Source organism: Scophthalmus maximus, chromosome 11 (assembly GCF_022379125.1).
Source record: "Scophthalmus maximus strain ysfricsl-2021 chromosome 11, ASM2237912v1, whole genome shotgun sequence".
Lineage (NCBI taxonomy): Eukaryota > Metazoa > Chordata > Actinopteri > Pleuronectiformes > Scophthalmidae > Scophthalmus > Scophthalmus maximus.
The window spans coordinates 345,304-359,567 of record NC_061525.1 but is presented as its reverse complement, the minus strand read 5'-3'; the positions used below and the strand labels follow the sequence as shown (position 1 = coordinate 359,567).

At 41.7% G+C, this 14,264-nt stretch overlaps 1 protein-coding gene across 11 annotated transcripts in view; it reads right to left on the bottom strand.

The window, feature by feature from the left end:
• fat3a (FAT atypical cadherin 3a) overlaps positions 1-14,264 on the bottom strand; it is a 178,896-nt gene that overhangs the window by 11,671 nt on the left and 152,961 nt on the right. For 10 of the 11 annotated variants that reach the window (XM_035622805.2, XM_035622809.2, XM_035622813.2 and 7 more), the window contains 8 exons: positions 12,947-13,745; positions 11,228-11,362; positions 10,903-11,057; positions 10,105-10,353; positions 6,667-6,913; positions 3,149-3,302; positions 743-1,455; positions 421-534 (listed from right to left, as the gene is read on the bottom strand). In XM_035622805.2, coding sequence (XP_035478698.2) covers positions 421-534; positions 743-1,455; positions 3,149-3,302; positions 6,667-6,913; positions 10,105-10,353; positions 10,903-11,057; positions 11,228-11,362; positions 12,947-13,745 — 2,566 coding nt within the window. Of the gene's footprint in view, positions 1-420; positions 535-742; positions 1,456-3,148; positions 3,303-6,666; positions 6,914-10,104; positions 10,354-10,902; positions 11,058-11,227; positions 11,363-12,946; positions 13,746-14,264 lie in introns of those variants that run through there. The other variant, XM_047335447.1, reaches the window with a different exon arrangement.

Below are 14,264 nucleotides of genomic sequence, written 5' to 3'. Positions count from 1 at the left end.
GCAAAGCCCTGAATAAATTACATGGAGTCGCCACAACGTGGGCCCACCCAGAGGAAAGGCGTCAGGGATCGTTGCTGTGTAGGCCGGGCAGCAGGAAAGGGCGAGAGCCTAGGCAGGCTGACCCCCGGCAGCACCACCTAGCTGTAGGGACGTGGAATGTCACCTCGCTAGTGGGGAAGAAGCATGAGCTGGTGCGGGAGGTTGAGTACCAACTAGACATATGTGGCTTCACCTCAACGCACAGCAAGGGCTTTGGAACCGAACTCCTGGAGGGGCTGGACTCTATCCTTTTCTCACCACACATTCAGTGTAACCAAACCGTAAACAAGCAAATGAAGCATTTTTAAAAACCTACATTACAAAGAACACAACAGAACCGCAGAGGGTCCTAAATCACTCTTTCTGAGGGATGTGTATTACCGTTGTCATCACAGGAGTCAGACTGGAAGGAGCTTAGTGATTGGACCTCTGAGTTACTGCCTTTGTTGCTCCCTGAGAAACATGTTACTTCTTCTGCCATGTCAACCATCTTACCTGTGGGGAGAACAGTCATGTGGGTCAGAGTGTAGACCAAAATTAACACATTGCAGTTGTATGCCTTCCCCCCAATCTGCATATCTGAATTAATGTTAAATACTGACCACAGGTGTTTTGCAAAACATTATGATGTCAAGAGAAGTTGACCTTTAAATGGACTGTATTTATATAACACACACACACACACACAAACACACAAACTCACCCTCATCACTGTCCCATGGGCTCTTGTGTATGGAGTCACAGTCTGAGCGACAGGGTGACACTGGTGGCAGGTTGGGGGCCACACTGCACACCACCACCCCCCTCCTGGTGGTTCCTGACAGGATCCTTGGCGACTCTGGGTGAAAGGTGCTCATCTCAGTATGCTCCACACCACGTCCATCCACCATCTTCTCCAGCGTGGGACGTGGGTCTCCTTGGAAACACGGCGTGTATGCCATGGGCCTCACAGGCACCTGTGGAGGTCCCATCATTCCACCCCCTCCCACCACAGTGGACCCCAGCCCTGGCTCTGAGTACAGGTTGAGAGGGTCTCCGGGTGAGCAATGTAGAGTCTTAAACTGAACACCGTTGGCTTTGTTGAGGAGTGCTGCCGTGGCCGGGTCCTGGACCAGTGACAGGTTGTTCCGTGAGTAGTTCTTCTGGAAAACCTTCTTGCGGAAAGCAATGAAGAGGATAATGAGGGTGATGATGACAAAAAGCACCACAGCGATGCCAATCAGCTCCTCTTTACCAACCACAGCATGGCCCGCTTGCATGTTGGGGACAAGAACAGGGCGCAGGCTGCAGCGCTGGCCCACAAAGCCTGCTGTGCAGTTACAGTAGAAGGAACCATGAGTGTTGACGCAGACACCACCATTTTCACACTCCCCCTCTGGATTGCTGCGGTCGCACTCATTTACATCTTCCTCACAGCTGCAGGATGGAGGGATAGAAGAAAGAGGGAAATAGACTTGTTTGAGATAAATTTCGGAAACCAGCTCCAGATAGACCAATTTCCAAAAGCCAGAGAGAGCGTGCGAGTAAGATGACATTGTTGCAAGCTTTTTATTTAGTATGAGTAAGAGTGTGCAATAAAAACACTGGAGAAAGAATGTGTTTTGTAAAAATCAGCCGATATTTCCTGACTGGGGTTTCTAGCTGTTTGGTAGCTTTGTCTTGGATTTGAGAACAATATAATTTTAGTTTAAACAGTACATTCCTAATATACATTACCAAATAATGTGCTTAATTAAATTGACTAACTGTAACACACAAAACCTGGGGCCTGATGGTAGGATTGTTCCTCAGGAATACTACCCAGGGTCAGTATACAGTACATCAATTTAAAGGGACATTGCAGCATATGGATATTGGCTCTGCTGTCAAGATGAAATGAGATGAGGGTTTTCAGTCTCATGTCTATGTATGTACTATTTAAGCTAAAGTCAGGATGTAAATGGCCTAGCTTAGCATTAAATACACCCCTTAATATCTGTAATGCTGACTAATGGAAGTGAGGGTTAATGTTAGAGGAATTAAAGAAAGTGTGTGTGTGTGTGTGTGTGTGAGAGAGAGAGAGATAGAGACCGAGAGAGCATGTCACACTGCATTTACTCTGACAGTGGGGGATTTCTGCTGGCACCTGAAAAATTTAACAAACAAGATCACATGTTGTGTTTGAGGAAGCTGGGAAGCTGAGGATAATACTAAACTGCAATTTGTTACTGCCTCCCTGTGGCCGTCTATTGAAGTTGCAGTCAATTAAATATTTTCTATGTTTAATGTGTGTCACAAAAGTTTTCCTGATAACCAGCCAGGACCTTTCTAGGTTTAATTTGCATGTTTTCCTTGGTTTTCTACTCTGACTTTCTCCCACAGTCATTCAGAACTCTAATTTAATATAGTCAATCTGGTTAATTGGAGAATCATAACCCATAGTGCCCATAGGTGTGTGTGAGCATTACTGGTGGTTTGCTGCTTCTATATGTCAGCAATGCTGGCGACCTGTCCAGGGTGTACCCTGCCACTCACCCAATGTCAGCTTGGATTAGCTCCAGCCCACTTAAAGATTCATTTACAGATGGATGTTACACATGTGGGTTTTTACAGTTGGACTGAAAAAATGTTCTAAAGTAAAAAAACTAAATGTATTGAGCTCTTGACTTGTAAATTAAATGTTGAGTGCATATATTCTAGTTCTAATTAAATAATTGAAAAGCAGTTCTAGTTTCAGTATGTCAAAATAAAACAACTGTTTTGCAGTTAGTTGCAACACCTTGGATTTGCTAAAATTGTAATTTTTAGATAGAAATTAATGTTCATTCCATACCAACTCTATTAGGAATTCCCGGGTCATGTAATGGATTTTATTAAAAAACTTAACAGGATAACTTCTGTTAAAGGAATGGGATTGCAACATCCTCAAGCTCTAGTCCATCATTTAGCGATTCTTTGTTAGTGTATGAGACACATCTTAGTGACAGACACTGCATTTCCAAACCTAGACAAATAAAACAGAGAGTATCCGCAGAGATACTACTTGAGATGTGTATCAAAATATATTTTTTCATAATGCAGGTGAATTGGGTTAGGACTTTCAGGTTTGTGTTTTTGGACTGAAACTCACGTCAAGCCCTTGAACCCTCTCCTGCAGCTGCATAGGAAGGCATTACCGATGGGCTTACACACGCCACCATTCTGACACGGATTGGGGACACAAGCTGTTATCTCCACCTCACAGCGCCCTCCACTGTACTGGGGGTTACAGCTGCATGAAAATCCTGGTAGACAAATAAAGAGGAGGATGATGAACGCCTAATGAACACACAACACACACACACAAACACACACACACACACATACACAAACACACACACACAAGGCACACCAATGCATACAATGGCTTTGGAATGGCTCTGACATACGTAAACAGAGACATCTCTATACTGCACTGCTCTGTCAATGTCAAGAGCGGGCTGCATTCCCAAGATGCACTACTCATTACAGTGTAAATGAGGAACATGTGGTATGAGGGAAATCCTACGGCAGCGTTAGTGGGGTCTGATGGTAGGGTACTGTAGCCTTACAACAAACACACTGGAACTGCTACCTTCACTTTACCCACTATTCCAACCATCAAATGCTGATCACAGCTGATCATCAACCTTCTTACCTGCCTGAGACCTGGGGTGGATTCTAAAATTCCTTCCCATTGCCTTTTCCTAACCACTTTTCCCTAAACTCAATCACATTGTCATGATGTCAAGGAAAGGTGTAAAGGAGGATTCATAGGACTTAAGAAAAGCCAACAGCGGTGCTAAGAGAATCCGTCTCCACTGACACTGTACTATGTGGTGAACCTACACATTTCCGAAGATGGACTACAAAAAGCCCATCTTATAAGCTACTACTCCACATGAGTACTAAGTGGGTTTCATGCTAAACATGGACAAAATATTTATTTATTATCAAGGTTGTAATTTAAATAAAAACAATAATCTAGGCTACGAAACTGAAACGAAAAAGTTGTGACATTGATTAATCCAAATGAACACCGTATGGCTTAAGATGGAAATACTTAATAGGCAACTGTAAATTACATCATGACTTGTATCCCTTCAGGGTCATGTTCATACTCTATTTCCTGTTCTTTTACTTCGGATTTAATCGTTTACATTCGTGCATGACACGTCAAGTTAAATATTGCTGCCACAATGAATTGTGTTACATTTATTTTTCCTTTCCTTACACTTTGGAAGGTCCAGTGTACCTTATGCTAAGGGAGAAATACTTCCAGGTTATTTCATTCAATTAGGAACCTTACAAAGAAAAATCTGTGTAATGCATAAAGAAAATTTTCTTCTTAAAAAAAACCAAAAGAAGGTAAAATGAGCCCTTGACTGGAAACCCTTATATACTTATGTCTATAAATCATTTACTCTTGCTCTTTGCTTAGTTCCTTTTTGTCTTTAATCATTATTTTAATGGTAAACTTTCTCTTTCTGTTTGTTTGTTTGTTTGTTTGTTCTCAACATCTGTAAAATGTAAATGTAGAAAAAACAGAGCAGCCGTTTCATTCTTGTAACATGATGTAAACTTCACATGATAGGGTGAGCTTTCAAATCTGTCAAGTCAGGAGTAGAGCTAAAGAACGGGCATATAAAATGTCTTGTTCACAATATTATATCTTAACAAAATAGCGGATTCATAAAAGTGAATTCACAATTATGTTACTCTGACTCTGTAGTTAACCAAAATTAAACTAGTATCTGTGACTTTGCTTTGTCAGCCCTGAAACCTGCTTGTGCTGCTCATGTTGGTTTAAAAAAAAAATTGCGGTTTCTCCCACATGAAATCACATTCATGATTCTTTGACCTCACAATATTTTCCATCAAGGTCAAGGGAAGTGCTTAGGAAAGGAATTTTTGTTTTACTTTTCAACTGAAGGCCTTGTCTGCCTTATTAGGTTCAGGAAGTAGACTAGACCATAGTGCACTGACATAGCTGGGGTTGATTCTTGGTGAAAGACATAGGTCTGGTTTTTTTAGATCTTTAAAGTGGCTGAAAATGTATCTGGCCATGGAGATATCAAACCCCACAAATAGACTATAAACATCTCCTACTAACAAGTATTGAGTGTGTGTCCAGAGACTGATATATTTTATTCCATTGTGCCAAAGAGCGCCACTGCTCTGGACCTATTTCTTTATCCACATGGACACCCTGTAGTTTATTTACCAATAGAGTGGATAAACCAGCCACTGAACACATTCACATTTCAAAATAAAATAATATATTTGGATGTTACAGAATTGTGTGGGAACCAATGAGTTCAGAGCTGAGAACTACACTTTAAAGTGGCTATCATGGCTAGACCTCAAGAGGTAAATTGGTCATCTAATATTCCAAAGGTTGCTGGTTTGTTAACAGGATATTGATATAGTTGTCAGATGTAAACGTATTTAAGGCCATTAACTAATCACCACAGTTTTGTAAAATAATAGTTTAACTTATTATTAAATATAATAATATATATATTGCACCTTCATGATGCAATGCAGTCTAAGACAGCAGCTCTCAACAAATACAAATTTTGTGCTTTATAATATTAAGTCCACCTAATTTACATATAGTGTGAATAAGAGCAAAAACTTCGAACATACCTTCAGTGTCACGCTTCTGTGCCTGGTGCTCTGTCGATACTTCAGAAGTCTTTTTTTTTCTTTATGGTCTGTTGTTCATGTTTTAATTACTTCTGAACTTTGATTCATTCATTTAAGATTCCTCCTGTACCTCAGTTACCTTTGTTATCCCCTGTCTGTGATTTCTTGAGTTTCCTGTTTTATTCTGAAGTCCCTTTCCTGGTGTCTGCACTTCCTTTTCCTCTGTCTTGTTTCTGTTCACTTTATTTTTCCTGTGTCTCCTGCCCCTGTGATTGTCCACACCTATTCCTAATGTTTCTCACCTGTTTCCCATCATCTCTGCCTCCTTGTGTCTATTTAGTCTCTGTGTTTCCCTTTGTCTTGGTCAGTTCATCTGTTGATTTCCTCCCGCAACCTGTGAGTCCCCCCAGTCTGATACTGTGTTTTTGCCTATTTTGTTTGCCAGCTGTTCTGTCAGAGAGTATCTGTTTCCGTTCGCATACCCGTGGACACCTTTTGTTGAATTTTGTTTTTTAGATTTACTTTGGACTTTGTAAGTTTTTCTAATCAATTTATTAAAACATTTATCAGACTGCACTCTTCATTTGGGTCCTCTTCCTACATCTCCTTGACATTCAGTCTGTAGTGTGTAATACTACATCACCACTAACTATTACTCAAACTGTTACATTAGTACCTCTCCTCCAGTGTAAACAACATTAACAAACTTGTTACAAAGGAATATTTTTGCTAATGCAGTACCCTGTATTTGTGTTTAAGTACACTGTTACTTTGGTTCTGGTCACTTAGTGTACATGAATCCATGTACTGCAATAAAACTGCATGTGTCAAGTTATTTAATCAATTAATATAAACTCTATTTAAGACGGCAGAGATTTGATACAAAACTATTCAGGAGTGTGTTTGATAAGAGACACCTCTGCTTTACATCAATCAAACACCCAGTTGCAATAAAAAGCAGTTGTATTCCTGGTTACTCACCACCAGATGACAGGCTGTTGCAAGTGGCTCCATTGCGACAGGGCTGCTGCAGGCAGGCATCAGGGTAGAGGATGCAGCCCAGTTTCAGCTCCGTCAATCCCACCACCTCTGCGTAGCGCGAACGTTTGTTCTGCAGTGGCATCTCATTGTTGTTCAGCATGACAGAGTCCAGGCAGCCCTGGAAACCCTCAAGCACTGGCGGGTCCTTCTGGGAGTCCACGAGGCTGCGAGAGTTGGGATGCTGTACCTGTTGTAGGACAGTTTAGAATTAATGGTTTAACTACAGACACACTTAAGATGTGAAACCTGGATGAAATGTACTCAAACGGTTTCAGAGTAGCAGATGACTCTAATTTTCAGATTTTGCCATCACCCCAGTGAACACACAGCAGTTCTACATGGTATAGAGCATGTTAATGAGAAAGATTAAATCGTGTGTGACAGACGGAGAGAGAAACATTTGAAAGGAGTGAATTATCACATTCTAACATGCAAACCACACTGTCATCTACACTGCAGTGAACTTCTAGAGCATGTTTCAGTTTCTTTTACTTCCTGTAACTTCAGACATACTCAGGTAAGTCAGTCCCCCAACACAAAACAGAAACAATGTCAAGGTTGATATTATGGTACAGTCTTACTCATTGAAATGCATTGTGTGTGTACACCCTGAACAGGTCACCAGCCCATCACAGGGCCAACATGCAGAGACAAACAACCATTCACTCACATTCACACCTATGGTCAATTTAAGGGTCTCTAATCAACCTAACCCCAATCTGCATGTTTTTGGACTGTGGGAGGAGAACCCACACAGATGCATGGGAAAAGTGTAAACTCCACTCAGAAAGGTGCTGGTGGGTTGGAATTTGAACCAAGAACCTTCTTGCTGTGAGATGACAGTGCAAACCACTTTACCACGTTTCCCTTTCCCAAAACTGAACAAATCAAAACTGATTTTATGAAAAGGAACAGTTGGAAATGTAAATTGCATTTTCGATATCAAAGTAAAACCTTAGATCACGTGTCAAATTCAAGGACCACGGGCCGAATCCGGCTCGCACGGTCATTTCATGTGGCGCGCGTGAGCTCAAAAGGCATAAGTTGTCTTAAAATAAAAATATATGCTGCTTTACAGCATTCACTGACCATAAACGTCACTGACCTAATCTCCCACAATGCATGTCAATTTTGTGACCCGCGAAATGACGGCATCCTGCCGCTAGATTTCAATGTTTTCATATCGGCATTTAACCAGTGGTGGAAGTGAAAAAGAGGCACAAATAATCCCAAAATGTCCAAAAAGAGAAAGATTGATGCAGAGGGAAGGCAATTTCATGAACGATGGGAAAGCGAATACATGTTTGTGCTTCAAGGAGAAAAAATGATATGTCCTCTGTGTTATGAGGCAGTGTCGGTGATGAAGGAATACAATTTACGTCGGCATTTTGACACCAAACACGGAGCTAAGTCTTCTAACTCTAGCCTCCAAGAAAAACATCAAATTGTCCAAGAATTGAAAGGCAGACTGCAATCGCATCAGAATATGTTCGTAAAGCTACAGCCAAAAATGATGCAGCCGTGAAAGCTAGCTTTATTGTGGCTGAAAAATCGCCCGAGCTTCAAAGTGTTTTTTCAGAGGGAGCATTTTTGAAGCGTAGCATCCTTAAGGTATGTGAGCAGGTGTGCCCCGACCAGATACTTTTAAAAATGTCAGTTTGTCAAGAAACACCATCGCAGACCGAGTTAAGGAACTGGCTATGTTGTGTGACATAGCGGGGCTGCAGGGACGCAAACAAGTCATCACGCAGATGTCCGACATGATCACAACTTTCCAGCATAAACTGCACCTATGGAAGTCCCAATTGGAACAGGAAAATCTTGCCCACTTTCCTGTCTGTCAGAGCATCTCCGCCTCAGTCACCAGTGCTTTTTCATGTGCTCGGTTGGCTACAAATGTGAACCGGTTATAATTAATGAATTTGATCGGCGCTTATCTGACTTTAAAACACAGCACTCAGGCTTTGCCATCTTTGTCAATCCTTTCACCGCCGATGTCGACAGGGCGCCACATCTCCTTCAGATGGAGATAATAGAGCTTCTAAGCAATAGTGGCCTGAGAGCAAAGTTCCAGGATGCTGCAATCAAGGACTTTTACCGTCTACTGCCCCCTGCTTTGATGCCACAGCTCCGACTTCATGCTGCACGTGTTCTGTCCATTTTTGGGAGCACCTACCTGTGCGAACAGATGTTTTCAATAATGAATCTAAACAAGACCAAGCACAGATAACGCATCACTGATGACAACCTCCATGCTGTTTTACGATTGCTAGGGCACAAGACCTAAAGCCAGACATTGACGGACTGACGACAGGAAAACGATGTCAGACATCCAGCAGGAAAACAAATAGGTAAGCATTTTTAAAAACCTGAATTTAAAATATAACAATGTATTTCAACCAAGAATAAGTACAGTGCAATAAATTTAATGGTTGAGGTTGCATTTTGTTTTGTGCTTGTGATTTTCAGAACATGATCAATGGATGAGGATGGTGTGGAATATGGTGTACTATGGTGAGAAGAATCTTTGGTGTGTTGAGGTCAAGAAGCATCACCTCATCAATTTCACTCAGAACTTGACCAATATAGTTGTGAACTGAAACAACCCTTATTGTTATTTTGACTACTACTACTTTGTATATTAAGCAATGTATTCAGTTTGTTTACAGGTGTATGTGTCCATGCAGCCAAATGTTTACTGTAATCAAAACCATCTCATTAGTTGGATATATGCCCTCTGCAAGGCTATCTGCAGCCATTTGTTTTTGTAAAATGCCACATCTGTCACACATGTTCTTAGCATCTCACACCTGTGTTGGACCATAGTTCTGTCTCTCTCAACTGTGACAAAAAGTTTTGAACAAAGTTGATGTAATAACTTGTTTGATGATATTTATCTTTGTTATTCAATTGAAAAGTTTGATCTTTGATTGATGGAGTAATGTGGGTTTCTTAACCTGATACATTGAAGGGACTTATGTTATAATAACACAGAGCAATGTGCTTACATATATTAAATATATACAGATTAATTGATTTTTTTATACTGAAATGGTGCAGATGTGTTAGAAGTGTTTTCACTTCTTCTTCTGTTTTCACTTGAATAATGTCTGCAGGTACTCCATGCACACTGCATACAGCCCCAAAAAACACCACTAACATGTAGAGGAGCCTGAAGTCTTGAATAAAAATATCTTGTGGTACAAAAATTCACACAGACATTCATCATACGACAAAATGATTGAAAAACTGTGCTACAGTAATATTAAAATAAATATTTGAAAAAAAATCTCTGAATGAGAAAAGGTGAGGAGCCCTAACACGACTACCAGTGCTGTCTAATACAAATATGGCTTCTTCAGCTTCTCGTGGACTGACCAGTGCTCCAAAGTAGATGGTCCTATCTGGAGCGAGAGGTTGGATGAATGGCGGTCCACGGCGTTGCTCAACATAGCTGTCATCTAGCGCCAGGCTGCTGAAGTTGCGGTTCAGCTCCAGTGCCACAGTGTGCCAGCTGCCATCACTGATCTGGCGGCCAGAGATGCCCATCATGTTGGGGCTGCCACCACCTCCGCGACCACCACCAAGGCCACAGGCCAGCTGGAACCACAGCTTCCCCTCCTCCAACTGCAAACACACACACAGACACATTTGTTTTCTAATTTTTCATGCATGCATTTGATTTATTTATTAGATAATTATTATTAAATATATCTTACAGATGTTTATCATCAGTACAACTTGTCAACCCCGTGTTGATGAAGTCATGAGAGATTTATATCCCAACCCTGAACAATTATAATAATGTAATGTAACACATTCAAACTTACAATTAATTGAAATATTGTTATTCAAAATTAGGGAAAACCAACAGATAGACAACAATCTGTTTAAAATATTTGAAATAAGGACATTTTTTGTTTCTCTAATTTTATTATAATCAATCATATTTCAGTTTCTTATTGCAAAGCTGCAGAAGCATGTAGGGTGTGTTTTGCACAGCCAAAGCTAATAAAAAATTTAATTAAAGGAGAATAAAAAACAAAGTACACTCGCTTCATGAAAAAGACCCGAACAAGAAATTTTAACTTTAGGTACGTTTTATAGAACTTTGATAGAAGACGAGATGATTTGGAGAATTTCTTGATTGGATATTCTGTGTGTGTGTGTGTGTACCTTGAGCACAGTGCAGGGTTCGGTGTGTGTGTACATGATGATTCCTCGGCTCTGTAGAGTTCTGATCCTCAGGCTGAGCTTCAGCTCTGTCTGCAGATGATCAGACAGTCTATACTTGATGTAGCTGTTACCTGAGAAGCTCAAAGATGAATGACCTGCACACGACAATGCACATATACATGAGATTGTAAAACCCATCAAAAATGTATTTTCTTTATTTGACAGATGCTGCATGTATTTTTCTCATTCAGACTTCAGGACAGTGTGTTACTTTCTTTTTCTCTCTGAAATGCATGCACACACACACACACCCAAACACACACACCTGCACACTCTCCCAGTTTGCCTGGTGGACACTGGCATGCGTATTGCCCTCTGCTGGCCTCAACTGAAACACACTGCATGTCTGCTGGACAAGGTTGGTCCTCACACTGTTCTGTCAGCAAAGCACAGGCGGCATCTGTACACACATACAGGGAAAGAGAAAACACATATATAACATTAGGAGCCATGCAGAACATAAACTGACAGTGGGGCAGTCTTAAAGTAGGAAGTAAGAACAGAGGTTGGTTCAAATGTCATTTAACAGTCAGTAAATTAGTTTATGAACAACAGATTAGGAATGGATTAATGAACTGTGTGAAAAAACTCTTCACTTGTGTTTGACTCCTGGTATATGCATCTGGCACTATGAAGTATAAAGGATTTATTAATCGATGTTTTAATCCTAATCAAAATTACCCTTGTGGGGCTCTGTATGCAATGAATGAACTGCAGCATGTACTGTTTTTCACACTTGAGTGCCCCTGTGACATACTGTGCTTTAGGCACAAAGTACAATTTCATGATTCTCCCATTTACTCCCATTACACATGGTGCAGTTTGTGGCGTTGAATACCTGTCAGGTTTCCATTAATGCACAAACTGTCTGCCAAATGACGTTCAAAAGCATTACATCATATCAGTACAGTAATGCACTGATCTGTGTCTCAGGAGGTAAAAAAGTCATCCACAAACCCAAAGGTCATTGGTTTGATGCCCGCTTCCCCCATTGAGCATGCCGAAGTGTCTTTCGGCAACACACTTAAAGGGGCAGTGAGCGATTTTGGAGAAAGCTTGTTTCTTGTTATTGTTGATAATTTGACTGCACTGGCCGGGCCTTGAACCTGCAGCCTCGGGTGTGGGAGACTGACACACTAACCACGAGGCCAAAACCACTGAGTCGTAGCGTCATTTGCAAGCGCGTCTCTTGAGGTCTCAGGGAGTGATGTTTACACACTGCAGACTCAGTGTTGTGTGGCGCAGTCCCCATCATTTATTTGTTCTCAATTTACAGAGCCAGGGCTGATTCGGAAAAACTGATTTCTCCAGCACACAGAACAGCTAGTGGACCGTGAGGAAATATTTGCTGAATTTTACACAGTGCGTTGGATTTAAATAGCATCTGAAGGCTTTTCCAGCTGTGTATATAGGAAAATAGCAGCGCTGTATGAATGTGTGTGTGAATGCTTGAATGTAACTTGTACTGTAAAGCACTTTGGATGGTTGATATGATTGGAAAAGCACTATGTAAATAAAGTCAATTTACCATTAACATTAATGGTATTGGTGGTTTAAAAAAAAAAATTCAGTATTTGGTACCAAATGGATTCAAAGTGACATGGCAGCCCATGGTATATTTTGTGGAGAAAAGGATCATTACACTTCACACCAGCCCCTACCCCTGTGGTTTTACACACAAATACACTGATGACTCCATCAGCATATGTGTTCACCAAAGGCAGCTAAAACAACAGTAATGTTAATAAACAACTAAACTGAATAATTTTTCAAAAGACTACCTTTCCAGTGTCGACATATGAAGCGAGCCACATGACATACTGTTGAGTAATGATCTGTCTCAAGGTAAGAGGTTTATTTATTAACATAACTACAAAGTTCAGTAGGAGTTTGACTGGGATCTGGATTGTGGAACACACTACATATGTGAAGACTGGGTGAGAATTCAGACTTCCAAGGTTCATCCACAGATTCAGTGACTCACCACTGCATGTGCAGCGCGAGGTCCGTTGAAAGCGAGGTGAGACAAAGCTGACCCGTGGCGTGCTGTATGTAGCCAGGTTGTGTGAGTCCAGGATGATGATCTGTTCACATTGCGCGCCGCGACACTCCAGCCCAGAGCAGTTCTTATCCAGGATTGCTGACACTCTGAGGACCTCCTCCAGCTTCCGCCGAGATGCACTCAGTTTCTGGGTGAGGTAGGCAGCCTTGTAGTAGCCACCCCCAACTCTTTCTACGGCGGCGAGCAAGTCAAGTTGTTGTGTCCCAACTACCGGCTGCAGACTGAGCAGGTGCAGCGTGTCCTGCTGCTGTGATGTAGCAGCCTGCTGAAGCACCTTCAACACACTCTTCAGATGCAATGCCACAAAGTCTTGTGGTGCCACGCTTTCAAAGCGCACTGTCACAGCCTCACGCAGCATCTCTGGTGTTGCCTGCTCCACGTGCACACTCACAGGCACAGGCAGGGCAAAGCGGCCATCGCTAACACTGGCATTAAGGGAGTACCTGCCTGCATCCAACCCACTCAGGGCAATGATCTTCCCATCACGACTGATTTTAAAGAGACTGCGCTGTGCTGGGGGAGCATGGCCGAAGGTCAGCGCATCATAAGGGTCAGCGTCAGTGGCGTGCAGCTGGCCAATCACACCGCCAGGAAACTCGTCCTCCATAGTGATGATATGAACCTCCAGTGGTAACGCCACTGGCCGGTGAAGGCTCTCCTCAATCACCCTGACCGTCAGCATGGAGGAGGAGGACAGACGAGGCTTCCCAGAGTCTTTCACCTGAGAGAAGGAAGGAGAACAGTAAGAGAAAAAATCCTAAGAAAAGACAGATGACTTGGTAATATCTCAAGTCATCTACATTTTACTTAGTCTTGAAGCTAACCATTGACAGATTACAGCCCTCAACGTTTACCATGACCAGGATGTGTGAGAATCTTCACAGCTCCTTTCATCAGATAAACATCAATGAATGTCTCCGCTTCTTTTGTTACTCAGCTAATGTTTCAGTTGCTTTTGGTGTTTACGGTTTTAATGACACGATTTTCAACTCTTCTACTGACCTTTGAAATGATACCTGAAATTTGTTCAGTGCTAACACTATAAATCTCATCAGCCCAACCTTTGTGACTTCTACAGCATTATTTAGTTCTTAAACTTAATATTCTTTTAGCTTAAAGCAAGACCAAAGTGAATTAACTCCAAACAGCAGCTACTGTACCTACAACTGACATTTTAGTTGAGCAACAGTGCAACGTCTTTGCTAAAAGATTCAACATTTAATTTGCAAGAGGAAGGCAA